The 27,014-nt window shown below is 40.6% G+C and overlaps 2 protein-coding genes across 14 annotated transcripts; one reads left to right on the top strand and one right to left on the bottom strand.

The window, feature by feature from the left end:
• Positions 1-4,237: 4,237 nt before the first annotated feature.
• LOC131219738 (uncharacterized) lies at positions 4,238-24,357 on the top strand. 11 transcript variants are annotated; one of them, XM_058214878.1, is made up of 9 exons: positions 4,247-4,419; positions 4,533-4,594; positions 4,991-5,491; positions 6,214-6,379; positions 6,476-6,526; positions 6,874-7,056; positions 7,191-7,308; positions 7,573-8,369; positions 9,191-9,951. In XM_058214878.1, the coding sequence occupies exons 3-9, from the start codon at positions 5,028-5,030 to the stop codon at positions 9,551-9,553; spliced, it is 2,142 nt and encodes a 713-aa protein (XP_058070861.1). In that variant the 5' UTR covers positions 4,247-4,419; positions 4,533-4,594; positions 4,991-5,027; the 3' UTR covers positions 9,554-9,951. The 11 variants fall into 11 exon arrangements, with proteins under 11 accessions (XP_058070864.1, XP_058070861.1, XP_058070859.1 ...); XM_058214876.1 differs by having other exon boundaries at positions 4,986-5,491; XM_058214877.1 differs by having other exon boundaries at positions 4,979-5,491.
• LOC131219855 (uncharacterized) lies at positions 11,697-26,563 on the bottom strand. 3 transcript variants are annotated; one of them, XM_058214888.1, is made up of 9 exons: positions 26,088-26,563; positions 23,745-23,854; positions 23,521-23,577; positions 23,053-23,352; positions 22,193-22,443; positions 21,697-22,003; positions 21,342-21,615; positions 16,517-16,772; positions 11,697-11,713 (listed from the first exon to the last, which is right to left on the bottom strand). In XM_058214888.1, the coding sequence occupies exons 1-8, from the start codon at positions 26,526-26,528 to the stop codon at positions 16,518-16,520; spliced, it is 1,995 nt and encodes a 664-aa protein (XP_058070871.1). In that variant the 5' UTR covers positions 26,529-26,563; the 3' UTR covers positions 11,697-11,713; position 16,517. The 3 variants fall into 3 exon arrangements, with proteins under 3 accessions (XP_058070871.1, XP_058070869.1, XP_058070868.1); XM_058214886.1 differs by lacking the exon at positions 11,697-11,713 and adding an exon at positions 15,285-15,431; XM_058214885.1 differs by lacking the exon at positions 11,697-11,713 and having other exon boundaries at positions 16,365-16,772.
• Between the last annotated feature and the right edge of the window lie 451 nt (positions 26,564-27,014).

Genomic DNA, 27,014 nt, shown 5'->3' with positions numbered 1-27,014 from the left:
TCAAATTTCATTCAATGTGTGCAATTACATTAGGTGTTAGGTGTGCAAGAGTCATGTTTGACTCAAATCAAATTGAATGCTTGTAACCTTAAGTGCCAAATAAATCATATTAAGACCAAATTTATAAAGATTGGCCTAATTATTTAGTTACCATTTGTTAAAAGTAATTAGGCGACTGATGAATGAGAGAGTTAGTCCTTTTGAATTAGTCATTTTGCCTTTAAAATGATGACTTTTCTTTCAACAATAATAACTTAAATCATGTTTTTCAATAGAATAAGTAAAAGATAATAAAAATAATTATTTGATCATTGATTTTATTAATTAGGATATCAATATAGTATAATTGACAAAGAATAAAAATAAGTAAGCAAAAAATATTAACCTATGACAGTTTGTGCTGGTGAAAACAACCATGGTCTTTACCGTGCTCTAGACTTGAACGATCATGACGTGAGGTCATTAGAATATGACCATATATGTATCAAGTTGAAACTTAGTAATATGAAAATCCAATGACGATGTCATGAATATTTAACAAACTAGCATACTACAATGGGGTGTTGGACAATAGCAAAACTAAGCTAAGAATCTAAATTAAAGGCTCTAAATCTACTATAACATGGTGGTGGACAGAGGTAGAGAAAATTAAGATTAAATTAATATATGTTCATAAAAGATGAAAGAGATGAGCAACATAAAGGTGAAAATTTATGTATGATTGTATTGACATGAGCCCTAGAGTTCACTGTCAAGTGTTGCTTTTATATTTTTTAAGAGGCGGTAGCCGTGTGGAAGATCCCATTACTTGTGCAAGAGTCGTTCGATTAGTAGTGGGCATATCCTACTTGATTCTGGAGTCATTGTATTATGCCACCATTAGCAATATATTTTTATCTTCAGATGGCTTCTCATTGTTTACTCTAATGATTATGGAGAGTCCAACAACAGTAAGTTAGCAAAACTTCCTCAACACGTCAAGGGTCGTGTTTGCCTTGCGTTTGTTGGTCACGTGTCATAGTCATGTGAGAGACAATCACTTTTCGTGTTCTGATCATGCATAGGTTCTAAGCGTCTATCCTTTTTAGAGGACACGTGCATCTGTCCTTTTTACAAAATGCATGCCTTGATAGTCATTTGCATCTTTTCCTATTGCGAATATATTTCTCTTCCGCTTTTCATACAAGTGTGACAACACATGGTGACTTATTGTTCGCTAATTTGGAATGCGTCGGGCTAAATGTAAACAGGTATAACTAAAAAGAATCAATGTAAATCCATTACTTAAATAGATCATGCCACGGGAAATAGTAACGATTCAAAATTCACCATTAAAACATTTACAAGAAAATTGTTTCATTTATTAACATAAGTAACTTTTGAGAAACAATATTTTAAAATGTTTTGGTCATAAGGGTGATCCATTGACTTGCATCTTCAATTGCCTATGTGGCATGCATGTGCCAAATTTGGGACCCTAATTAAGCCAGTGTGGCCGAAAAACCTCTATGGCCTGTCAACCACAGGTGTGGCTTCCGTGGGTCCCCAAATTTACTGAGGTGGGTGGATCCCTGGCTGTGGGCCCCATCCCAATGCATGTGTCTTACGTCCATATTGTCTATATGTTTTTGCAGCTGATTTTGGAGCATGAGCCCAAAAATAAAGCAATCCACATCTCCGGTGGACCACACCACAAGAAATATTACCGATCATATGAAATAATGGTAATTGAATTCCAACCATTAAAACTTATATGGGGCGACCGAAATGTTTATTTGCCATTCAACTTGTTAATAAGGTCATAAATATCTAGACAAAGAGATCACACAAATATAAGCTTGATGGAAAACTTATGTTGTTCCTAAGAAGTTTTTAATAGCAATTATCAGTGTTTCCTGTGGTGTCGTGTTGTCCACTTGTCATTTGGATTTCCTAAATTTCTGGCCTCATGCCCTAAAATGATATGCAGAAACGGATGGAGGGTGTGGATATAAGACACATACATCAAAGTGGCCGCACAATCAGGAATCCACCCACCTTAATAGTGGATCCAAGGATCCACGAAAGTCGTGCCTGTCAACCACACCAATCCCTTTCTCGAGCGGGCAAAAGCACAGGAGGAAAATGGAGTGTATGTACATGTGGCGTATGCACTTGTCGACCTAAAGATTTACCAATGTAGAGTTTTCTGATAATGCATGCATATATAATTTTGATAAAGTCAATAAGAGGGTGACATGTGACATTGCATGAGAAATAGGAAAGTTGATGAAAATATCTTTGAAGATTTAGAGGGCTTTTTTATAGGTTTACAAATGAAATAGGGAAGTTGATAAAAATATCTTTGAAGATTATAGACATAATGTTACAATTGATACACAAGAAGCACAATCAAGTTGTTTAGGATATAAAAGGCAATTGAGGGCAACAAAAATAAATCTTTAGCTGACAAGAGTAAAGCAAGCAGTCGAGATGTGTTAAGAAAAGAAACGGTCATAAGAGATTCACAAAAGAGAAACATAACAATTGAAGAATCTAAATAAGAGCTTTGGATTACTATAATCATTGCAATAATGGAAGAAGGATATGGAGGAATAAGTTATAGAATAAATCTATAAATAACAAAGGAATTTAACAGAGAAAACCCACCAAACCCAATCCAATACCATGACTAATCAAATCAAATCTATCAATTTATCATATATCTTAGTTTTCGTACTAGTAGTAGCAATAATTCTTAACATAATATTTAGTTGCAATTGCTCCTAATGAGTAAGTATAAGTTTTTTCTTTTGTTTGGTTTACACTTATATTTACTTATATTTTGAAAGTCTTTTATTATGAAAGGCACAAAGTAACTTACCTTTATATGAAAAACTCCACCCTCGAGTGATAGCAAGCAACGCATCTTCTCATAATTTAGTAAAAATTGGATAATATATATATATATATATATATATATATATAGACACACACGCACGCATACACTGGGCAGTTGTAGGGGTGGGTTATAAGTGGCACACCAGTGTTATTTAAACCAAGCCAAGCAGACGTACGACGGATCTCTCCAGCCCGACCGGCATCATTTACAACACCTTTTTACCTTGGCATGAAATACCCAAAGTTTGTAGACCGCTTGTTGTATATGTTAAATCCACTCCATCTATCAGGTTATATCCTCAATGTCTTGTCTTTAAGACTAAACTTTAGCAAGACCCACAGCTCTGATGGGCCACACCATATGGAACATTGAAGCCAAGGATGACAAGTTCGCTTGTGGGACTACCATGACTCGTATCTTCCATCAAACCCGTTAATCAGGTGTAAATCACCGTGATGAAGATAAAACTCAAAAATCAGGCTGATAAAATAATCGGTAGTAATTTTACATCGTCACCATCAGTGTGGCCCATTTGAGTTTTTAACAGGAAAAATTTACGGAAAAAATATGGGTTATCACCTGATGGACGGAATGGATTTCGCATATAAGACATGCTGGACCCCAGAGCTTGAGTGCAAGTGTTGCAGGCGACTCCGGTCCCTCCCGGCCGAACGGCTTCAGCATAAAATCGAGCCGTGGCGGTCACGTCGGGAGCAGGTTAGGTGCGGCCCCCGACGGTGCGGCCCTCACGTGGGGCCCATCTTGATGTATGTATTCTAAATCCACTCCGTCCATCCATTTTTCCATATCATATCTTAGGACATGGTCGCAAAAAGGAAGTATATACAAATCTCAGGTGGACCATACTACAGGAAAAAGTGTTGATTGAGCGGTCCACCATTAAAAATTTCCCGGGGCCTACCTTAATGTTTATTTTCCATCCAACCTATTTATAAGGTCATACAAAATTTTATGAACGGATAAAATAAATATAATACTGATCCAAAAAATTTGTGGCCAGCAAGAAGTTTTTAATGGCGAATCACCACTTCTTACCATTGTATGGTCTATATGATATTTGAGTATACTTCATTTTTTGGAACATTTCCAAAGATTATCTTAAAACACGGATGGATGGTGTGGATGTGAAATACATACATCAAGGTAGGCCCAATGGTAAGGGCCGCACCGCCTTGGGTGAGGCCGGGGCCGCACCTAATCTGCTCTCGGTCACGTCCTGCTCACGTGGCAGAGGAACCCGCGTACAGATGTGATCTTTAGCGTTCCTGGACCGCTATAAATACCGTCTCCTTCATATGCCGGCCCAATCGAAACGGATTGCTTTGTCTCTCTCTCCCCTCCTCTCTCTCTCTCTCGCCTTTACCTCCCCGCAAAGCTACGAATCTCATAAGCTGAAAGGATATCCTTTCACATCACGAAAAGGCTCAGATCGTGCTCCGAAACAAGTAACCGAGTTTCATAACCCTTGAGCTCTTCGTTCCGTTCTTTCACGCTCCTGGATCGTGCCGATCTCGCAGGTACGTTATTCACCGTTTCCTTCGTGCTTTTTTCCTTCGAATCTGCTCTTCGAAACTAGGATTATAGCTCCGATCACAGATCAAAAAGTTATTATAGGTTTCTTATCCTCTAGATCTACAAATCGTCGAAGTTTCAGAGTTTCTGTTCGAATCGGTTGTGGAAATCGATAATAAGGTTAGTGAAGGTTCAGATCTCGTTTTATTAATCACGATTCAATCTCAGCTCTCTGAATCGTAGCTCATTTGATGATCTTCAGGTCCTCATAAGCCCTAGATCTGCAAATCCACAGATTATCAGAGGATACAATACTGGAATTTCGTTCCGTTTCATGTAAATCTGTAACCGGAAAAGGATTTTAGGTGAAATAGGTTCAGATCTTAGTACAGGAACAAGATCTGTTGTTTTTTTTTTCCCTAAATTTTGAGTCTCTGTGATCTAGATCGGTAGATAAACGGATTAGGGCTTTCCTAAAAAATCTCACATTGTAAAGAGCTCGAAGGATTGAAAAATCTGCTCGGGCACCATCATATCTTTAGTTCTGATTGTTGTCATTCTAAGCTTTTAGATCAGATCTGTAAACTGCCGCTCGTCTTTTACTCGTCCGACAATGTGGAGATTCAAGCAGTTCATGCCCAAAGAACAAACTGGCCTGGAAGGCCGCACAATCGATATCGGTAATCTAAAGGTTCATGTCCGGAATGCGATTGCCGAAGGAGGTTTCTCTTGTGTTTATCTTGCACGTGATGTGGGTCCTTCATCGAAGCAGTATGCTTTGAAGCACATGATATGTAACGATGAGGAATCATTGGATCTGGTGAAGAAGGAGGTTTCAGTGATGAAGTTGCTTAAGGGGCATCCCAATGTTGTCACACTCCAGGCCCATTCTATTGTAGATATGGGAAGGACAAAGGAAGCATTTCTTGTGATGGATTTCTGTGAAAAGTCTCTGGTTAGTTTGCTGGAGAACAGAGGAGCAGGATATTTTGAGGAAAAGCAAGTCCTATTAATTTTCAGGGATGTATGCAATGCAGTATTTGCAATGCATTCCCATTCACCATCGATTGCTCATAGGTAAGGCTCTTTGATGCTTGAGCATTACTCGTTAACCTCTCTTCATGTTGATCTTCTTTCTGTTAATTTGTGTTGATTTATGATTTGAGAAGAACCCTGTTTGGTTCTGGTTGTGGTGATTATCTTCTTCCTTTGAATTGCTCTTGGCAGGGTTATGAGATGCGATTCTATTCTATTGAGAGTAGTTATAGGGTACTGATCCTCAGGAAATGTATAGTTTTTGGAGGCTCTGAATTCCATGAATTTTGTATTGATGGTGTGGGATCCAGTTTATTGAATCATTCGGATAAAATAAACCATTTTATTGATCTACTGATCCATGCTGTGGATGGAGATATCTTCATTTTGGAAGATAACAACCCTCTAATCTTTTGCCTTTTGCCATTGAAGCCATTTATTGATGTATTGATTTCTTAACCGTCATTTAGGCCACTGATAAAAGGGTTTGGATCATCCAATCTGGCAGATTTTTGGGCATCTCTCCCCCATCCTTAATGGGGCCCACTAGATCAACTGTCTGGATCATGAAACCATGGGCCCTACATGTATGAAATTTCGAGCCTGGGATACTCTAGATTAGTTGGGCTCAATAGTCAATAGACTCAGTACCTACTTCTCCTGTTTGATTCTTTAGGATTTTTATTTTCTTTTTCTCTTTCTTTTTTCCCTTTTTGGTCAAACTGTATCTTGTGACTGTTCTGCCTCTTCACTGCATTCTGCAGAGATCTAAAAGTTGAGAATGTCTTATTGGGACCTGATGGAGCATGGAAACTGTGTGATTTTGGTAGCATTTCAACCAATCACAAGCGCTTTGACAGGGCTGAAGAGATGGGTATTGAAGAAGACAATATCAGGAAGCATACAACGCCTGCCTACAGAGCTCCAGAGGTTTAATGGCAAACTAATTTGCTCTTGATAATTTTATATTGATCAATGATAATGAAAGTGGTAACTAGTCTTTTCCTGTTTTTGCTTGACTCTCAGATGTGGGATCTGTTCAGAAGAGAAATTCTAAGCGAGAAGGTAGACATCTGGGTAAGTCAATCATCACCCCGTATTTTGTAAGAGACTAAGATCAGTCTGTCATTTTTTGAACAATGCATGTTAATGGTGTAGTTTAATTTGACATTATCTACTTAGTATAACACATTCCTCTTCTACATGGCTAGTCGATTTAACATATGCCGCAATTGCCTGATTCTATACTTGACCCCATTGTCAATGAAATTAAGAGAGAAATATATCCTCTGATATGTTACAAAGTTGCAACAATACTACAGATACTCATTGCGGCTATGTTTGGAGCTGTTAGAACTAGAGTCCCAAGTAGACTGTAACTCCCTATTACGGTCTGGAACTTAAGTAGCTTTTGTTTCCTGCAGGCCCTTGGATGCCTTCTGTACAGGATCTGCTACCTCAAATCTGCATTCGATGGGGAATCAAAGCTACAAATTCTGAATGGAAATTATCGCATTCCAGATTTACCAAGATACAGTTCCTCCATAACAGACTTGATCAAGGACATGCTTAAAGGCTCGCCAGATACCAGACCAGACATCACGCAGGCAAGGTCTTCGCTTGATTGGCCATTCATCTCCATGAACCTAGGTTAGTTCTAGATTGTCTGCATCAGTGTTAGTCTTAGATGCTGAGGCACTTTCTTTTCTGCTCATTTATACAAAATGTCTTCTTATGACAGGTGTGGTTTCGTGTTAACGAGCAATTGCATATAGAGTTGCAGAAGCAGATGCCAGATGGGCTGACATCAACGGTGGCAGCTGACATGCAGCTGCCAAATACAGGCGCACATGATGAAGGTGAGAGTTGGTTTCTTAAATATGTAGAATAGGTCCTTAATGGTGATCTGCATAAGAATTCCATGCATAAGTGAGCATTTATGTCCTAAATTGTGATCTGCACAGGAGTCCTAAATTGTGATCTGCATAAGAATTCTATGCATAAGTGAGCGTTTAATGTTTGAAAGTTGCAATATTCTCACTCCTTACGTGTACTGTAATTTGCTATTATGCTGCTTTTTAAGTTTCAAATAATTCTGATATGCTGAAGTTGGGATTTTCCAGTTCCTTTGAAGAGGACTCCTCCTAGAAGGACCCCTCCACCCCCACCTTCCTCTGGAGAGCAGGTTCGAGATGGATTCCCATCGTCCTCATCTGTGAAGGAACCACAGCACTCAAGACCATCTCAGGGCACTTCAAAGGCAGCTGGAGGTGGAGCTCCCTTGGGTGCTTTTTGGTCCACCCAGCATGCAATGGATGCGGTGGTCGGCGAGGAGAAAGGTCCCATATTCGATGAAGAACCTGCTACTAGTGAAGGCACATTGAAAAGCAATCGTCGGAGCCCAGAAAACCACCACCATGTGGACAGTGCTAGCCCTCCCAAAGGTCACCACATCAAAGCTGGGCATCAGCAACCCAAGAAGAGCGTGCATGGGAACTCCAAGCAATATGATGATGGCCCTTCTAAGGACTTCGAAATAAGATTCTTCCCAGAGGATGCAGACCGCGGTTCTGAGAAAACAAAAGCATCAAATCCTGCAAATGTAGGAATGTTTCAGAATGAGGCGTTCAACACTTTTGTTGCTGAATTCGATAGCAGCAAGCTCAACTCCGGGAATGGTAGTAGATCAGGGAAGGAAGATTTAGAAGCAGAAGTCGAAAGGCTGAAAGAACAGCTGAAGGTAGCTAACTTGGAAAAGGCTGAAATAACATCCAAATATGAAAAGCTGTCAGCCATTTGCCGTTCTCAGCGGCAGGAGATCCAGGAGCTAAAGAATGCGCTTGCTGCCAGGACCCCATCACCAAACAAAGATAGTTCAAAGATCCAGAACTCTCCTGGAAGTCGGCAGTCTGGCACCCAGGTATTTCTCCTGACCCTCCATGGCCTCTCTGTGTGTCTGTATGTGTGTGTACATGCATGCCTGCGTGCACGCGTGCATGTGTGTGTGTGTGTGTGTGTGTGTGTTGAATCAACTCAATCTGAACTTTGGCTGCTCCTAAAACCCAAGATGTTTGAAGAATACCCTTCAACCCCCAAAAATCAAACTTCATATGCTTGCTTTTTTTAATCTTACCATATATATTGCCAACAGCTTTGGACATTTTTGCCCTCACAATTAGTCTTCACATAGTCTTCACAACATTGGTTTAGCGAGGGTAAATTCGTCGTAAAATGTAGCTGTTTGGCAAGGAATGGTTGGGATTCTACAGCACAATGTACAGCTTGGATTCAACTGGCACGAAGAGGAGATTGTTGTGCTGCGTTGCGTGGTACAACATGTTGTCCATGTAAAATCCACTGTCCATCAGGTGAGAACCATTATTTGAACCATACACACAGAAGATTAGCTTGATATAAATAAATAAAAACCTCACATGGACTGCACCAGTGGGAACAATGTAAAATTGCTCCCAAAACCACTAAGTTCTCACATGGTGTGGTCCACCGGGGTTTTTTTTATCTGGCTGATTTAACAGAACTCGATTGAGTACCTCATGCAGTTTAAGTAGAGTTTCAGTTATTACTCTATGATGGAAATTGTGAATTTCATTTTCCATTGTAATTGTGATTATGGTAATTTATTTTTTCATGAAATTTTAATGGATCCAATTTCTGCTCGACTGCTACTCATGTTTATATGTACTTGATCTGATATGACCTCCCCTCTTCTCCTCATCACAGCCAAGGGAGAAAATCGAAGGATCCGTCTGGGAACTCCAGCAAGGGATGTTTACAAACAGTTCAACCATGCCTGGGTCAGACTCCAAGACATGGAAGGCTTTCAGTGATGAGCCAAAAGCAGAGCAGCCCATCTCGAAGAACAGCCAACCCAGATCTGTCCGCACGACAAATGGACACCAGAACAAACAGGCAATCTCAAGCTCCAGCACCTGGGATTTTGGCCAAGATAGTTTTACAGCAATCCCTGCTAGCCCTCAGATATCCCGGGCTTCTGATCAAGTTAGTAACTCTCAGCGATTTGGCAACCAGAAAACAGTGGAAACAAAGCAGGCCTCTCAGCCAGCTGGATGGGCTGGTTTCTAAGCCCCAGAAAATCAAAGGTAAATCTTCACTAAGCTTTCATATGGTGAGTGAATACTTTCTGCTATATAAGATCCTCTCCTCCGATGGTTCTTCTCTTTTGCTCAGGAGTGAAAAGAAGAGAAAGAAAAAGAAATGTATGGCTTTTGTAGCTTGTTTTGTGCTAAGGTATATCTGTGTTGTGTACATCTCGGAATGGGACATTTACAGAAGTTGCCGGAGTGAGGCTGGAACCAATCAGCAAGCGAGAATTGTACAGTTCTTGCACATGCCGTTGGGAATTCAATAATGATTTTGGTCCTTAGGTTCTGTTGATCATTTTGCCAGATCCTGTTGGATGCTTGTCTATTCGGGGACTGTTTTCTACCCATTTTCTATGGTCCAATAGGTTCTTATCTTTTCACCTTTTTGCTTGGTGAGTGTTTCCCTCAATTGCCTTGCCTCCCATGTAAATTCTCGAATTCATGGGCCATGGTCTTCCTCTTTTTTTTTTACCTGATTTACTAAGGTATTCTTTTAGGCCTGTTTGAATCCTTGTATTGGTCAATCCAGGTTTCCCCAATGCATGCATTTTAGACTGGATTGGTGTAAAAGTTAGTTCGAAATGCATGAATTGGGATTGACCAGTGCAAGGTTCCAAATGGCCCTTGGGGATTGTTTGGATATATGCAAGGTTGTGTAGTGGCATGTTGTCCTGCACATACTATGTGGGTCATGCAAAGCAGGGCTCTCTCTAGATAGATAGTATTGTTTGTCTAGCACTTTTTCATGGGGTAGTGGAACTTGTGGGGAGTTTAGGATTGTTAATGATACCACATAACGTAGCATTGTAGCGCATGTGTGCGCTAGTTAGCATATGGTAGGGCATTTGAATATTGATGGTGGCATGTGTAGCTGCATAAGCATGGATGGTTTCACATGTAAAACAACAAGCATATATGGGGCACAGCATAGTCTATGCCATCATGCATCGTGCATCATGCAAAGTTTGTAGCATGCATCGTGTATTTGAACTTTTTGAAGCAAGGGATACACATCCATTGGTAACCATCATATTTGTTTGTACATGTTATACCCATTTCCCCCTTTTTTGCATGCAAAAGGTTGCTTGCTTGACAAACCATGTCTATGTCTATCATGTCAATGCAGGATGGTTTGCCGGGGCCACGACTCTGTTTGCATCCGAACAGCCCCTCAGTGTCTTGAAGATAAAAGCCACTGTATTTTTGCATCTCCTCCACTGTCCCAGTGGGTGATGATAGTATATGGCGGGTCCCACACCTCACTGTTCCTAGTTGTCTCCTCCCTAGAGGACCAGGCCATCTTCACTGGCATTTTATGGAAAAGGTCACCGAACCTGTGGAGATCAGAGTGCTCGCCTGATTTATTTTTTAGTCTTTTAAGACATGCAGCGCGGACACCGACGGCTAAGCGCATCGAGACCTTTACAAGCACTTAATTGCATTTGGATTTGTTTGCCTCAACATCACCTATCTGGACCCTCCATTATACCTGATTTTATCCTGGGAGGCTTGAAAAAATCATACTGAAGTGATCAGGTAATCCAAACATGTTTCAGTGGCATGCAAAATTGGATGGACAAGATTGTTCTCAGGAAATCAGTCCAGCTGCGGATGCCTAGGAGTAGCGTATTGATGTGAGTTTTGTCTTGTAGTGGACAGAGTGTAGACTACACCTACTGGACGGTTCAGATGAGTGATATGGATGACACTGAGTCCACCACGCGAAACTAGGCGCATGGGATAGTTTCAATGCGCTAAACCCACTTACCATGACTGAAACTTTCACCTGGATAAAATTTTATTCAACTGCCATGTGGGTCCACCGTGTTGTGACTCAATCAGTAGGTGGGCCACACAATAGAAAAACAATAGAAGAAAAAGCTTTACCTGTTGCTTGTAGTGCTTTTGGCTTGATCTCTTCGGCTCTTCCCATCTCTGCACGTCCCCCTGTCATCGACACGTTGCAAATAAGTCCCATCGCCTCTATCCTCGTTCCTTTCTCATACACACATCACCTATGGGTCACACATTTGCTTTGTAGTTAAAAGACAACCGGAAACCATCCGTTGCTCCATAAAAGAATTCCTGTCTAAAACCCATCTGATGTAATAATTGAAATTGTCCTTGAACAACCATAGGCCTTGTAAAAAAAAATTTGTCTCAAATGCTCATAAGTTATAATGCTCTCAATTACACCAGTTCATTGGACAGTCTATTCGACCAACCTGAACTGTGTACTGAGTCGGGAACAAAATTCACAGACCCACTGTTCAAAATCTGATTCATTGGATGATCCATTCCCATCTATGATTTAGCACCTTATTTTCTACCACCATCATTTTTGAAGGCATAGATGGGATGGCTAAAATTACCTGACAAAAGTGATTTTTATAATCATAAGTAGCCCACAAGCCCTAGTGAACAGATGGATCCAACTGTTGATTGGACCCAATTTTTTTTTTTGTAAATTATTTGACCATCCATATTAAAGACCATTGATCAAATGGTTCATATTCGTCAGATAAGTTTGATGCTTGCAAGATGGCACATAGATTGTACGCTGGACCTAATGAACAATCTAGATCAATGGATTGGACTAACTGTCCCTATGTAACTAGGAATATTGTTCCGAGAACACTACAGCTAATCACAGCTGGAGTTGGAGGTATTTAAAATATACACTTTTAGTTTGTTTTGAGCCCTCCTTTTTAATTGCAGGAGAGTTGCACACTACTAATCCACTATACATATGGCATACTAATGATGCCCCAGGACAATCTAATAATCAGCTGCAATAATAAAATCACATCAATAGAATGATCTGCAATGTCCAAATGTTAGCCATCTAAACGGACAATTGAAAAAATCAGTGAGTTGTTCATTTGTCATCTTTATGTTTGTACCCCACCTGAGTTTAGAATTTCCTCATTTTTGGCTATATATTTCAATGAGTTTATTACATTCATTATTTCAAATATGACATGTATACTATTTTGAAATATTAAAGCTGATTTAGTTAATCAAATTAAGGTTAAGACATACTTTGTCTACCAGATTATATCTCTATATTCGATTCTTTCTTTTCTGCATGACTTTAAATTTTTTTATAAATGTTAACATTTTACTGGATTCGGTGTTTAGGGGGATGTGAACTGCATGCGACAGGGCACTACACCCAACACTCGATGGATCAATAACATGTCACAATGAACACTGTGGATCGATAACATGTCACCAATAAACACTCAATGGATCAATAAAAAAGCGATACGAGCACATGGTAGATGTGAAGCCACAGTGGAAAGTAAAAAATTTCCCTGCATGAGGCAATGATTCTGCCCTTTTCACTGTGGGTCCACGCACACATGCACATGGCTCTTCTTAAATTGGTGACACGTCATTGTTGCACGGTTCGATTTTGGTCCCACCTCTGCCACATGGTGCTTCTCATTGGGCAACTTGCCATTGCTGCACGGGTTCATGCAGTTCCCTGCTGCATGCAATCCACGTCCGATTTAATGGCAAACTAAGAGGCTGAAATGAGATGCTTTGAAAAACAAATCCATCTGCCAACCGTTTTAAGATAAACAACGGCAATGTTTTTTTTTCTTTTCTTTTCTTTCTTTCTTTTTGTACGTTTGTGTTCCCACTCCTATTACTTTTTTGACACTCACCTACTAGATGGTGGGTCACGCAAGACACTCATCTGGTGGCCTGACCCAATTTGTGGATTTGTCCGAGGATATCCGGGGTAATCTTATTATCAGATTGGGTCATAGTGGAAATGAAAGAAACTGATACTAAAGAAAAAATGATCGATGGCCCATGTTACATAGGGTGCATACCTTCCCTAATTTGGTCCTATGGAGCTACGTCAAAGGTCGACTTGTGGGTTGGAACAAAGTATTAACTATTGATTAACAGTGGAGAAGGGGTTTTACCATCATCAATGCATGCTATTTGTGTTGGAGAAATAAGGCATCAGTAATTCATCTATTTATTCAGTCCTTTCTTGAGAGACATCGAGAATAGTGTGCTACGTCACTTCGGTGTTAGCTAGGTATTACCGGAATCCGTTGGTGACTTTTTTGTCCAATGACACAATGCGGAGGTGGAGAGAAAATAGAGATTGTTCTTTTTGACTAAGTCTATGGTCTATATGGCTTGAAAAAATAATAGATGTTTCCAAGATAAAAGTGATTCGTCATGGGGTGTTTTTTCTAAAGCTATGGCTTATGTAGTTGAATGAAGTGGGGCATTGCCCGTGTAATTTTCTTTTGTTTTTTTTGTTTTCTTGTCTATGCTTTTTTGCTCCGTTCTGTTGCTTTTCTGTTTTCTAGGCTTTGCCCTAATTTAATAAAGTTGTCATCCTCCCCAAAAAAATATGTAGAATATTCCACATGTGGCCCCCAAGATTAGACGACTTGCCTGATGGCCCATATTCAACACATGCGGCCCCCAAGACAAGATGACTAGCCTGCTTTTGACTCACAAAATCTACGGTGGGCCCCTCCTGATGAGGAGCATTGATCTCTCAAACAGATGAACAAAGCTGGCAAATGTAATAGGCGGGTGCAAAAGAGGCATTTCATGCTCCTGCCCACATGCACATTTGATTACTGAATTTAAACTAATCCTACCATCCTGATTTTCTTTCATTCAAAAAAATGAACTATTCTATTGCGAGTAATTGTTCACTTAGAAGGCAACTGCAATCACATCCAAATGGTTAATATAAATGCATCTTCGGATGAAACTGACATTAAACAGTCTAAATTTTGGAAGATGCGGCTTGAACAGTAGCTGCGTGCATGCATCTGTCTCTTAACCCATGTAAGGGCCTGTTTGGATACACTGTCAAAATGGCTGGTCATAGATAAACCCTCATTTTGGATCAAAACCATAGTTTCACATCACATCCGAAATCATTGTTTTCAAAACCATCTGAAACGCCACTCCCACAGAACCAACATTGGCGAGTCAACGGAAGCATCGGTTTTGCAGGAAAAGCCCTTTTGTGGATGTTGGTACCTTCTTTAGGAAAAGATGACACACCAAACTTCCTTGAAAACCACACCCCCAACCCTCATCCTCGCATCACCTTTCGGGGAAATTGCATCCAAACAGCCCCTGACCACCTTATTTAGGAAACCATGATCCAACCAAGTACCTTATTTTGGAAACCATGCCCCCAGTCCATTCTCATCCTTTGGCATCACCAGGAATCCCACAGTTACAACTGCATTTCACCCTAACCCACTTACAGAAACTACTCTCTCAATCACACTACATGCGTTACTCACTTCACAAGTACAACCAACCCCACACGTCACACTCTCCCTTCTGTTCTCTCACAGGACCTGCCACAACCCACTGGCTACAATTACTTGTCAGAATTCTCAACCAATGGGCCATCATTGGCCAATAGTTTGGATTCAAATCAGATCAGATTGGTTTATCATGTATGAGATGTATGGGTATGCTGCAGGCCCTACTTGAGTGATCGTAAACATGATCCAAGGGGTAGCAAACACATGCATGCTCATGGTACGTAGAGTCGACGATTGTGTGGTGTTTTGACTAGTGTGGAGTGTTAAAATATAGGAGTTTAAATGATAGCTCAGGACTCCTCTATCATTACATATGAGGCTTGTTCCCAATCCCTGTGTCACTGTCTACCAAAGGAATCCCCACTTGGGTTTGCATTTAGTGGGAGAGGCGTGGATGGGATGTTTGAAGAACCACATACAATGCAGCCCACCCTTCAGTCATTCAAGTTGGTAGAAAAAATCACAATCCACAAGGACTGGGAAAGAAAATTGTGCCCTCATCAAACCAGGATTTGGAGCAAAGATATCCTGCCCATGAAAGGTGTATTAAAATACTTGCAAACTATTATGTTACAAATATGCACTATACTTTTATTATGCAGGTCACTGGTTCAAACAAGCCAAATACCATCAAAGATACCATTGGTAAACCACAATGGCAACAGCCATGAAGAGGTAAGTATAAAGAAGAATAGCAAGTGAGACCTAGTTAAGATACCATAAGAAAAGAAATCCACCAGTTGAAATGGATCTATAAAATAAAGCAAAAGGCTACTCATTAAATGGGGCATTACAAGGCATGTATGGCGGCTAAAGGATTCACTCAAAGCCACGGAAAGGACTAGGATGAAATGTTTACTCATATAAGTAAAATATCAAGTGACCAAACAAAGAGACACTTCCACCAAAGTATCAAGCACATACAACGTTTGGTCTCTTAAGTTGAAGTTTGGGAATGATAGATATAGGTGTGACTAGACAATTAGAGTGTTAGGAATAAATTGTCCAAGTCATAGTATGTTACTGTAAAGGCATTTGTAGGTAACTTGATTAGAAAGCTCCATACCATTGGGTAGGTGTTTAAATCTACAAGTATTCTAATTCTAACATGTTAGGAATCATCATTAGTTGAGAGTAGTACTATGATTTGGTTAGAAATTAGTTGTTGGTTGCAATTAGGAAAGCTAGTATGAGGTCTAAGTGTGAATGGATGGATGCCTATATTAAGGCATATAAATATTTTTCTATTTAATATAATTCTCTCTTCTAATCTCTACACCACCATCCATCTTCTCCTAAGATGCCAATGACCCTCCTCTATAGCCTTACTTGTATGAATTTCTACTAGAATTGAAAACAAACACCCTATCACTGTCCTTGGCAGTCACCTTTCACTTTAAAACCTTGTACTCTACAAGGATCTCAAGGGTGGAATAATTGTTTGGGACCAAACTGCCCAGATGCATGAAACCAGCTCCAAGATTCCTCTTTTACTTCATGAAACAAAGCAGCGTATCTTCCTTTGCAGTTAACCGTGTGGGAGAAAAAACTTACTTTAACCGTTATTTACAATCAAAACTTACATTCTTAAATTGTGGTAAGATTAAACAAACCTCAAGAAGAGCAAGACAGCATGCAGACACCTGGCCGATAAGCCCATGCCGGTGGCAGGCGTGCATACTTCTCCATGCCTGGCTGTTCATTGTATGGCCGCTCCATAACTTTGAGTAGCCTGCGTACCTCTCCATAATCACCTTGTTCAGCAGCATCAATGGCACTTTGACATAGATAGTTTCGAAGAATAAACTTTGGGTTCACAGAATCCATTGCCACCTTTCTTTGTTCATCCGAAATGCCGCTAGAGGCCAGCTTTGTAGACAAATAAACAAATGAATGAATGGAAGGAAAGATAATGAAGATTGTGAGAAACAAATATTTTTCATCAAATACCATTGCAGATCCTTCAATAAGTATGAACCTAAAATTGAGAAGATCAAAATATCACGACTGCTGAAAACCAAAAATAAAAAAATAAAAATCCAGTTAATCTGAAAATCTCGCACGCTCTTCTGCATAAACAGAATAAGTTGTTTAGGTACAAATTGCAAATATGTCAAGCGATTTTTCAGTTTCTGTGATACATGGTGACGCACGGTTATACTGCACAGTCTACATTGTGTTTAACTGGGTCATATTTAAAGAAAATAACAGAAGGCCTGGCAAAGTGTATGGCCTGCCCATTTCTTCTGTTTACATGCAGTTTTAGCTGTGAAGAAGTACCTAAATTGCCCCTGCATAAAATTTACAGGTGTTCTACCATCAGTATTTCTATAAGGGGCAATTTGATGTGAGCAAACCAAGATGAGTTTCACCTCCTCCTGGAAACATAGGAGCATGCAAACAACAACTCAACAATTGAGCTGTCATCTATTGCCATCACCCTTGCAAAACCAGATCAAAATGGAGTGGACCCAGTATCTTCAAATTTAAGAAACTCTCCCATTCCTATTTGGTTCAGGTCTTCCAAGGGCGGTGCACTAGATGAGAAATCAATTGCTGAAGTTGTCATTGGATGAGACCATGGGTTCCATCATGCAACAAAACAGGGATTTGGGACTTCCTCAACCCAAAGAACCCCGAAAAGATCAATCAGCATCTTACTATTTTTCCCCCCTTACTACTGAGTCTGGCCAATCAAGAACAAGCAAGATTCTCAGCTAATCAAGAATGAACAGGAATGCCTTCCAGCTAAATCAAGAACAAATAAGACTGATTCTCAAAAAAACTAAATGAATAGGCTATGGTTTCAACTTGCCGAACAGGAAAAAAAGGGGGGCTAGGATTCCAGTTAACTCACCTTGGGAACAAACGAAAAGAAAATTGGTGCCTTTTTACAAAATCAAATAGTAGGAAGCTATATATACATACATATATATATATAGGGAAAAGGTATGATTTCTAATATTTAATTCTTCCTAATATTTGTTTATGTTATATGTGGGCAGAAGAAACCGTCGACCATCTATTAGTGAACTGTCCTTTTATATCTTTTATCCGGTCTGATTTCCTTCTTCGGTTCAACAATCAGTTGGTGCTTTCCTTATGAGGCCAATCTTCTCCTTCAAGCGTGGCATGGGGTTCATATTGGAAAGGCTAGAATGAAGATATGGAGGATGGCTATTCTAGTGGTCTGGTGGTCAGTATAGGAAGAAAGAAACAACAGATGTTTCAGCGACATTGCCAATTCCACAGGGGCTGTCTCGTCAAAGGCTAAGAAAAGCTTGTTCGAATGGGCCACTCACGTTGAACGACTGTGATTTCCTTTTTTTAGGTGTTTAAGTTTGTTTGTCTGCTATCTCAGCGGACCTATCTTTTGTAGTTGTAATCCTTTTCTTCTTTTAATATAATCGTCATCTTTCAAATATATATATATATATATATAAGGTTCTATGTGGTTGAGCTCATGGGAACTTCCCATGAGGTCGAGCTGTGTGGGCCCCACCATGATGTATGTCGAACATCAACACCGTGCATTTGATGGGTCCCCTTGAAATTACAGGATATCCCAAAAATCAGGGGTATACAGAACTCAGGTGCACCATACCATCTAAAATCATGTGAAGACATGCCTAAAATATCTAAAAGCACTTGGTGGGGCCCACCTGAAATTTGGATGCATCTGAAACTTGGTCTGACCCCTCATCCAAGTGGGACACACATAATGGATGGGCTGGATTTGTGAACCACATCTCGGTGGGCCCAAAAAATGATTATGAATGTTTTAATGGAGGGTAAAACCTCTCAACTTTTGTATGTGGTGTGGTACACACAAGTCACGGATTGACTTGATTTTTAAGTCCTAGGCCCACCATGGAATGGTGCATCTAACTGATGGGGTAGATGTTCGACACGCATCACGGTGGGGCCCACACAGCTCGACCTCATGGGAAGTTCCCATGAGCTCGACCACATAGAACCATTTCCTATATATATATATATATATATATATATATATATATATATATATATATATATATATATATATATATATATATATGAATCTGCATTAAATTTAGGAAAAAGAACAGAGATTTAATAAAAAGAAAAACGAAGAGAGGGATTTTTTTTAAAAAGAGAGAGACAATAAATGACAAACCAGAAAGCTACTGTTGATTTTACTGTTACTATCCCTATAAACTGTGTTACCTAGACACGTGCACTAAGGCTGGGAATGGGTTGGGACAATGATGCGGGACAATTAACCACTTGCTCTAAAAGCTCGAACTGATAGAGCATGGCAAATTAATCCATTTATCTCATAGCCCAAGCCTTACATCCATGGGTGAGGTCCTCGGCCGAACCCTCCTCGTGAGCCTCGAATCCATGGGTTCCGCCTTACACGAGCCACCTACCTCACATGGGGCCCAAATCACACGAGTTCCGCGGACCGCCCACCCCGAGTGTGCCCTCGCATCTCACAAGCCACCCCACTCGAGCCCAGTATGAAAATGCTCCTGCATTAATCACCCCCGGCGAGGAGTCTCAAACACGAGACCTCCCACTCTAATACCAATTTGATGCAAGACAATTAACCACTTGCTCTAAAAGCTTGAACTAATAGAGCATGGCGAATTAATTTCTTTATCCCATAGCCCAGGCCTCACATTCATGGGTTAGGTCCTCGGTTGAATCCTCCTTGTGGGCCCCAAATCTGTGAGTTTCGCCCCCTCATGGGCCCCAAATCCATGGGTTCCGCCTCACATGGGCCCCAAATCACATGGGTTCCCCAAGTGTGCCCCCACATCCCACAAGCCACCCCACTCGAGCCCAGTGTGAAAATGTCATGCATTAGACAAGGTTGGCCCTAAACCTGCCCTAGCCCTGGCCAGGCCCTAACATTAATTGGGCTAAAAAGGCATCGACCAATGCCCTAGCCCTACAGGATTGGGCCTGGCCAGGGCTAGTCCTGTAAGAAAAAAATTAACATGATCAAATGTTAAAATAGTCTAAATCCAAGAATTTTTTTTGTGGTACCCCCTCCATCAGAAGCCCAATATATAAATGGTTTTGACAATAAGAGCATGACCCTAAATCCAAAAGTTGCTTTTAAATTATACATGAAAGTTGAACAAGATCCTTACAAGCAAGGTGTTCCGTAACGGTAACGGTGGCCGTAACGGCCACCACTGTTACCTTTACGATACAAGGCATAATGGCTGTTACGGCCTCGTAACAGCCGTTACGGTCTCTCTTTTTTATTTTTTTATTTATTAAAAAACCCCTAAAAAACCTGTATCTTCCCCGCAATGTTGATTAAACAGTATGAAAACCTATATATGTCCCGTAATAGACCATTACAGGGCTATTATAGCCTTTATAGGGGATGTAACGTACCATTAACGGAAATTATGGGTCATTTTTTTTCCAGAACGGCTATTACGGCCGTTACGACCCCGTAACGTTTAACGGTTGCCACCGTTACCTTTACGTAATGGCCTTTACGGCACACCATGCTTACAAGTGCCTTCAAATCATCCATCCTTTTATATAATAGTAACCCACTTGATTATTGGACTAGGAAAACAAGCCAGGCCGGAACGTTCACCATTGTCCTTAGCCTGGCCTAGCCCGGCCCGGCCCGCCGCAACTTGATGCCGAGTCTACATCTTGAACCCAAGCCCAGCCCTCGGGGCCAAGTTTTAGGGGCTCAAGTCCTAGGCCTACAAGACCGGTTCATCAGGGCAGAGCCATTGGTGCCAAGTGCCTAAGCATCCTAAAGTGTCCAACACGGCAAACTCCAAAATTTTAGGATACCTCCATACCCAAGCAAATAATATTTTAATTAAAAATAAAATAAAGAATAAACAAACAATAAAATAAAACGATGAAAATATTAAAAAGAAATAAAATTTTAAAAAATTATTCAAATAGCTCCAATGAAATATAACTAATAGTAATCTAAAATAACAAATAATTAATTAAGAAAACACTGAAGTCACGCAGTATCATCTCAAGAAAGGGTGGTTCGTATATACTCCGTTGGCTCTTTTAAAAGATTAGAGAACCCCAACAAAAGAACAAAAAAGCCAAAAGAACAGCAAAGCTTGTTCTTAATTGTTAAATTGTTCCATGGTAACCATAATGAAAAATGACTAAAATCTAGAGAGAGTGAGATGTCCTTATGAGCAGTTTTCAACGATAAGAGAACAGATGCAAGCTTGAACGCTGGGAGTGAAAGACCTTCGGCTCAACAAAAGAAATTTACAAGGAGAAGAACTGAGAATGGACACCTCACTAGAGTGTCCAACACATGGCACTTCACAATGACATCACCACGACAGATTCTGAAGTGTCATGTCATATCCAGGAGTTTCGAAGTGTTCCCAAGTTTCAGAACCCAAAAGGTGGAAGCAGCCAGTAACAATGACTATCACATACCTCTTGTATGTAGGTCTGCACCCAGCTAATCCATGCTTCTTTCCGCTCCTTCCCCATATCTAGCAAAACAGCCTTAAGTGGAACAAGTAGCTCATCTTCCGCAATGCTAGGGTCTGCTTTAATATTGGAAAGCAACCGGAAGAAGTTTGTATAATCGACTTTGTCAACAGCCATGTTGTTGAGAAGCTTACTGATCAGTTGTTTGTTATACTTTGGCAGTCCAAGTTTTTTTGTCATTATAGACTGATACTCATCCATGAATTTAGTCCCATATCTGTTACAGGTAAGGACAGATGCCATCGTCAGTCATTAATGGAAGCTTTAATCCATCATTAAATAGAAGAATCCATCGTACCTTTCCATAGCATAGTTTGATTCCTCCTTGTTGATCAGTTCAGCAGCTGATAAAGTTGTGGCAAACTGTGCGATATTCCATAGGCCGATATCTGGCTGGTTTGCAAAACAGTACCTTCTCCCTGGAAGGTCCGTGGTATTCGGTGTGTAACTTGGATCAAAAGCGTCCAAAAATCCAAATGGACCATAGTCAATGGTGAGACCTAAAATACTCATGTTATCCGTGTTTAGAACACCGTGAGTGAACCCAACGCCTTGCCATTTTGCAGCCAAGGAAGCAGTGCGCTCGGCAACCTCAACACACCAAGCTGACATGATCCACATTGGAAGTATAGAAACGTTAGCATGGTTCCACATGAACGTTTATGTGCAGTCCGTGTGTCGACGTGTTTGTGTGCATGTGTATGAGTTCTTGATGTCTGTGTGCATGAATGTGTATACAGGAGTAGTGTTGGATCAGACCAATACAGAAAGTAAAACAAAAACACAGACATCACCTGCATACTTGTTGGACGTCAAATCCACTGCAGAAGAGCCCTCCTGACCTTCCGCCTTGAAAGATAAGCTGTCACTCTTGCGCATATTTTCAAGGTGAGGGAAATGATGTTGGATGGTATAGTCCACCAAAACACGAACAATGTCAAGGTCCTCTTTTTCTCTAGAAGCATGTATTTGGAATGAACCAAAGCGCAGAAAGGATTGAGCAACGCGGCAAACAATTGCCCCGGGTTCTTCCTTTGCGTTACCACTGCATAAAAACACCATGGTTAGCAATAAATCAATTATTTACAACAAGCTTTTTGTTCTTTTTCTTTCTATCTATCTTTTTCTTTTTCTTTTTCTTTTTCTTTTTTTCTTTTTTTTTTTTTTTTGAGGGGGGGGGGGAGGGGGGGTGTTAAAGGATATAGAGGGTATTCAATTCAGAACATTCGTTTACAAGAACAGAGGGATAAAATTACATGCATGCGTGAGACTTAAAAACCCACATACATTTGATTCAGTATTGAATAATAATGGGGTGTATGCTATTTCTTTAACAACAAGGCTACTTGCCAACTCAGTCGTTTAAATTTGCATTAAAACATAGGCAATTTAATATATTTCGAGTGCATATTCTTCTTCTTTTTTCTAGACAAATCAAGGATCTGTCTATTATTTCCAAATCATTTTCCAGAAAATGATGGAAATACTAGATGCCATACCAACAAACATGGGCCTGACGCTCATTTCTTGTGATTTCACATATGTCAACAGCCAAATGGAAAATCTGACACCTCATAATTTCTAAAATTATGATAGTTTGATTAGTCCCAAGAAAGCAATGTCTCTATTAACCATATATATTGGTAGAGCATACTCATAAAACATGTCACGGGTGACACCTTTGCCTGTTGTAACAAGACAAAGGGCACGGGTTGTTGGGATTCCCAAGCTGTGCATTGCTTCGCTGCAGAGGAATTCTCGAATGCTGCTCCGTAGAACTGCAAGACCATCAGCAAATCGACTATAAGGAGTCTTCCCAGCACCTTTAAGCTGCAATTCCCATCTTTCACCTCGACTATTCAGAAACTCCCCGAGGGTTATGGCACGCCCATCCCCCAGCTGACCAGCCCACGTGCCAAATTGATGTCCTCCATAGCACTGTGCATATGGCAACCTGTCGAACGAAATTGGCAAAAAAGGATGAATGTGGTATAGACAAAAAAACAAAAAAAAAGAAGGTGAAAATGCTCTAAGGGGGGAAGAAAAGAAGAACAAGAAGAAGAAGAAAGAAAGAAAGATAGGTTTGACAATGATAAACAAGACTTGTGGTATAACCACTTACCCTCCCACCAAAGGAGCTGCCCCAGAGAATATGAGTGGGAAATCTGGTCTTTCAAACCTGAAACTCCAACATGGTTTAGATGTAACTCATCATCAGCACTATAGCTAGGCAGGTAGATTCAACTCGTCCAAAACAGGAAGGTTTGATAATTTGATTTCTTTCAGATGGAGTTACAAAGGCTAGCAACAGTACAGTTGCCAGGGAGCACAGGGAGAGCCACTCACTCTTTAGGATCCAAATCGAGCAACTCAGCAACTGACTCTGACCAAGCCACAAGTTCTGGGTTTTCCACTTCAGCCGAGGGGGATACTTTTGTGTAACAAGCATGTAGCACCTTCAAAGAAAATACATAGCAAAAGCACATCAATTGGGTTTTTCATGTCAGAACCATCACTTAACTGGCTTGTTAACATATTGTTTGCTGATCAGTTCAAAACAGAATCAAATCCCTGCTTCATATCTACTTAGTCTCAAGGCTAACTATGCCTAAAAGCTTCCTAGGTGACTACATTGCCACATAAAACAGAAATAGTAGTCAAAAGGATATGGTCTTTTGCAATTACTTTTTGCTAATTGTCTTAACCAAGACTCGAGCAAGACAAGCAGCACACAAGCCCCACAGTGCCGCATACAGGAGCAGAAGGTCAAATTATCCAGGTTCTCATTTTTAAAACTTTGTTTGCCAACATATCCACCCAGTGTTGAAAATATCACTGATATTATTGATAACAATGGCCGATATTATCTGTATCTCACATCAGGGACAGATACCGGTGGTAATAACAGAGTTTACAAGTTATTGCCAATATTATCGATATTATCACCAATATCCAGCAATTTTTTGTTATATTGTGAGATATCAGAGACAGAGGTTTAAAATATATCCACTGTATGCTCAGAGAGATGGCGGTTTAAAATATATCCATTGTATGGTCAATGCAAGTGATAACATAGCTGATATTATTGATAATATCAACAATACCAATGTTAATATCTGCAACAAGGTTTGGGCGATCAGCCACCATCATGGGTTTGCTCCCTACAGGTGTGGATTTGACTCTCCTCCTCGGCATTACCTGATAGACGTGGTTATGGGTAATTGCGTGTATCCACAAGGAATAGTCTTGCCTCAACGGGGGCGGAGACACCCCGTGTCTTCAAAAAAAAAAAAAAAATCTACAAAATTCTAGAAAATAAAAAAACAATTTTTTTTGGAACTTTTGGGGGATCTTTCCCTAGGGGTGTTCTAAATTGATACATTATTTGTGCTGAATTATTGCATTATTTGTTAGAAATTAGTACATAAAATCATATTTATTAATTACACTTTTTGTCTGACAATTAGGGGTGTCAATGGGCCAGGCTCGGGCCTGAAATTTTAGAATTTTGAATAGGGCCGGTGATGCAGAACAATTGACCACTTGCTCTAAAAGCTCAAACTAATAGAGAGTGGCAAATCAATCCCTTTATCTCATAGCCCAGGCCCCACATCACATGGGTTAGGACCTCGGCCAAACCCCCTCGTGGGCCCCACTTCACATGGGTTCCGTTTCACATAGGCCACCCACCCCGAGTGTGTCCCCGCATCCCACAGGCTACCCCATTCAAGCCCGGTGTGAAATGCCATTGCATTAGGCTCTTCATATGTCTATGATCTATATAAATGGCTTCTGAGAAGCAAAAGGAGAGAGTGGAAATGCAGACGTCAAAACACTTAAAAAGAGAGAAGAAAACTTTAACTGATATAACAGCCTGATCATTCTCTTATGAAGTATGTGAAATTACATGATCAAAGGCTTGCTGAGACCTTGCATCTGGAGACCTGGCCGTCCACACACAAGTAGACATGCCCACATGGCACACCCGTGTGACATCTGAGCTTTCCACCAGGTGGGGAAAACTGTTTAAATCATCCAGCCTAAAAATCAGACAATTTCACTCCTCATTTGCGCACTGCAGTGTACAGAGCAAACGTATGGCTAGAATAATTTTTCTGCCCATGCATTTGTTCAATAAACTGGCCCACATCAGGGGTGAAATAGCCCCATTTACGGACCAGAAGATCTTTTTTTTTAAAAAGTCAGCAACCTACTTGAAAGCTTGGATCTCATACATGGGTGCCATATTGGAGCATATGCTTGTTCGTGATGAGCACAGCTCCACAGACATGTGGGCTTAGCAGAGTCTATATGGCCATGTAATCCTTGGCCCTCAATTTCTTACCACCACTGTCCACTGACCTCATGGGCCCAACTAACGGTGTGTTGGTTGCACCAAATTTCACAAAATATCATCGAATCTTGCACCAAATTAGACTGATTAATCATGAAATTCGTGATATTTGATGCAACCAAATGCACCCTGAATACACTCATCCTTCTCTGATAAATATATGTATAATTAAAATCATTTCCAAAAATAAAAACAAATTAAAATTCCAGAAAGAAAAATGATTCAAATGTACGGGGTTTAAGAAATCCAAGGCCAATTACGCAAAAATCTTAAATAAATCTTCATTGTGAATAAAAATAAACAAAAAATAGAAGATAATTAGAGGGGGGGAAAACCTCTCGTGGAATTGGATCTGTCCTCGGATCACCTGGCAACTCCCGCACGAATGAATGATCCCAATTCAGATCCTCGAGCTTCAATCGAACTCTTCCTTCGCCGACGTTTGGATCCCTTCCATCAGCAGCTGCCGATGATGGCTCCATCGTTGGATTCCAGTCGTTCGGAGAAATACCCGACGAGGCGAGGCTAGAAGGTCCCTCCACAGCGTTGCATGCGACGGAAGGACAGGAAATGAAGGGAGGATTCCGGCGATCGACCGGAAAAAATGGTGGATTCCAGCGGGTGGACGGAGATGATGGAGTTTTCCGGCGAGAAAGAAGGAATAGATGCGAGGGTTTTGAGGAGAGAGGGTAGAGGGAGAAGAAGGAAACGAAAGCTGTGGAGAGTTTTGAGAAGCTATGAGAAGGGAAGAAAGGAGAGAAATGGCCGAGTATCATCGCTCGCTTTCTGGCTCTCTCGATGTTTATATAGGGATTTCTCTCTCCCCTCTCTCGAGCTCGATTTTTGAAGAAAATTTGACTACTCGCGCGAGTAAGACTGTATCGTTGAACACGTGCCAGCTTGGCAAAGCGCGCGGATTGGATACTAGCGAGACTCCCTACTAAAGTGACGTCACCAACTTCTGTGGGCCACTATGATGTATGTTTTGTATCCACACTGTTCATCCATTTACAGAGATCATATTAAGACATAGTCCAAAGAATGAGTCAGATTCAAAATTCTAGTTGACCTCACCACATAAAACAATGGGGAGAGTAACACCCACCATTAAAAAGTTCCAACGGCCACAAAATCAAGCTGATATTTGTGTTTTCCCTTCTTTCACGTCTGCTTTAACACATAATAGGTTGAATCTCAATAAACATCACGGTGGACCTTCGAAAGGTTGCAACAGTTCCACTATTTTCTGTGGTGGGGTCCAG

Source organism: Magnolia sinica, chromosome 1 (assembly GCF_029962835.1).
Source record: "Magnolia sinica isolate HGM2019 chromosome 1, MsV1, whole genome shotgun sequence".
Classification (NCBI taxonomy): Eukaryota; Viridiplantae; Streptophyta; class Magnoliopsida; order Magnoliales; family Magnoliaceae; genus Magnolia; species Magnolia sinica.
Note: the sequence above shows the minus strand (reverse complement) of the source record. Positions and strands in the feature narration are given on the sequence as shown.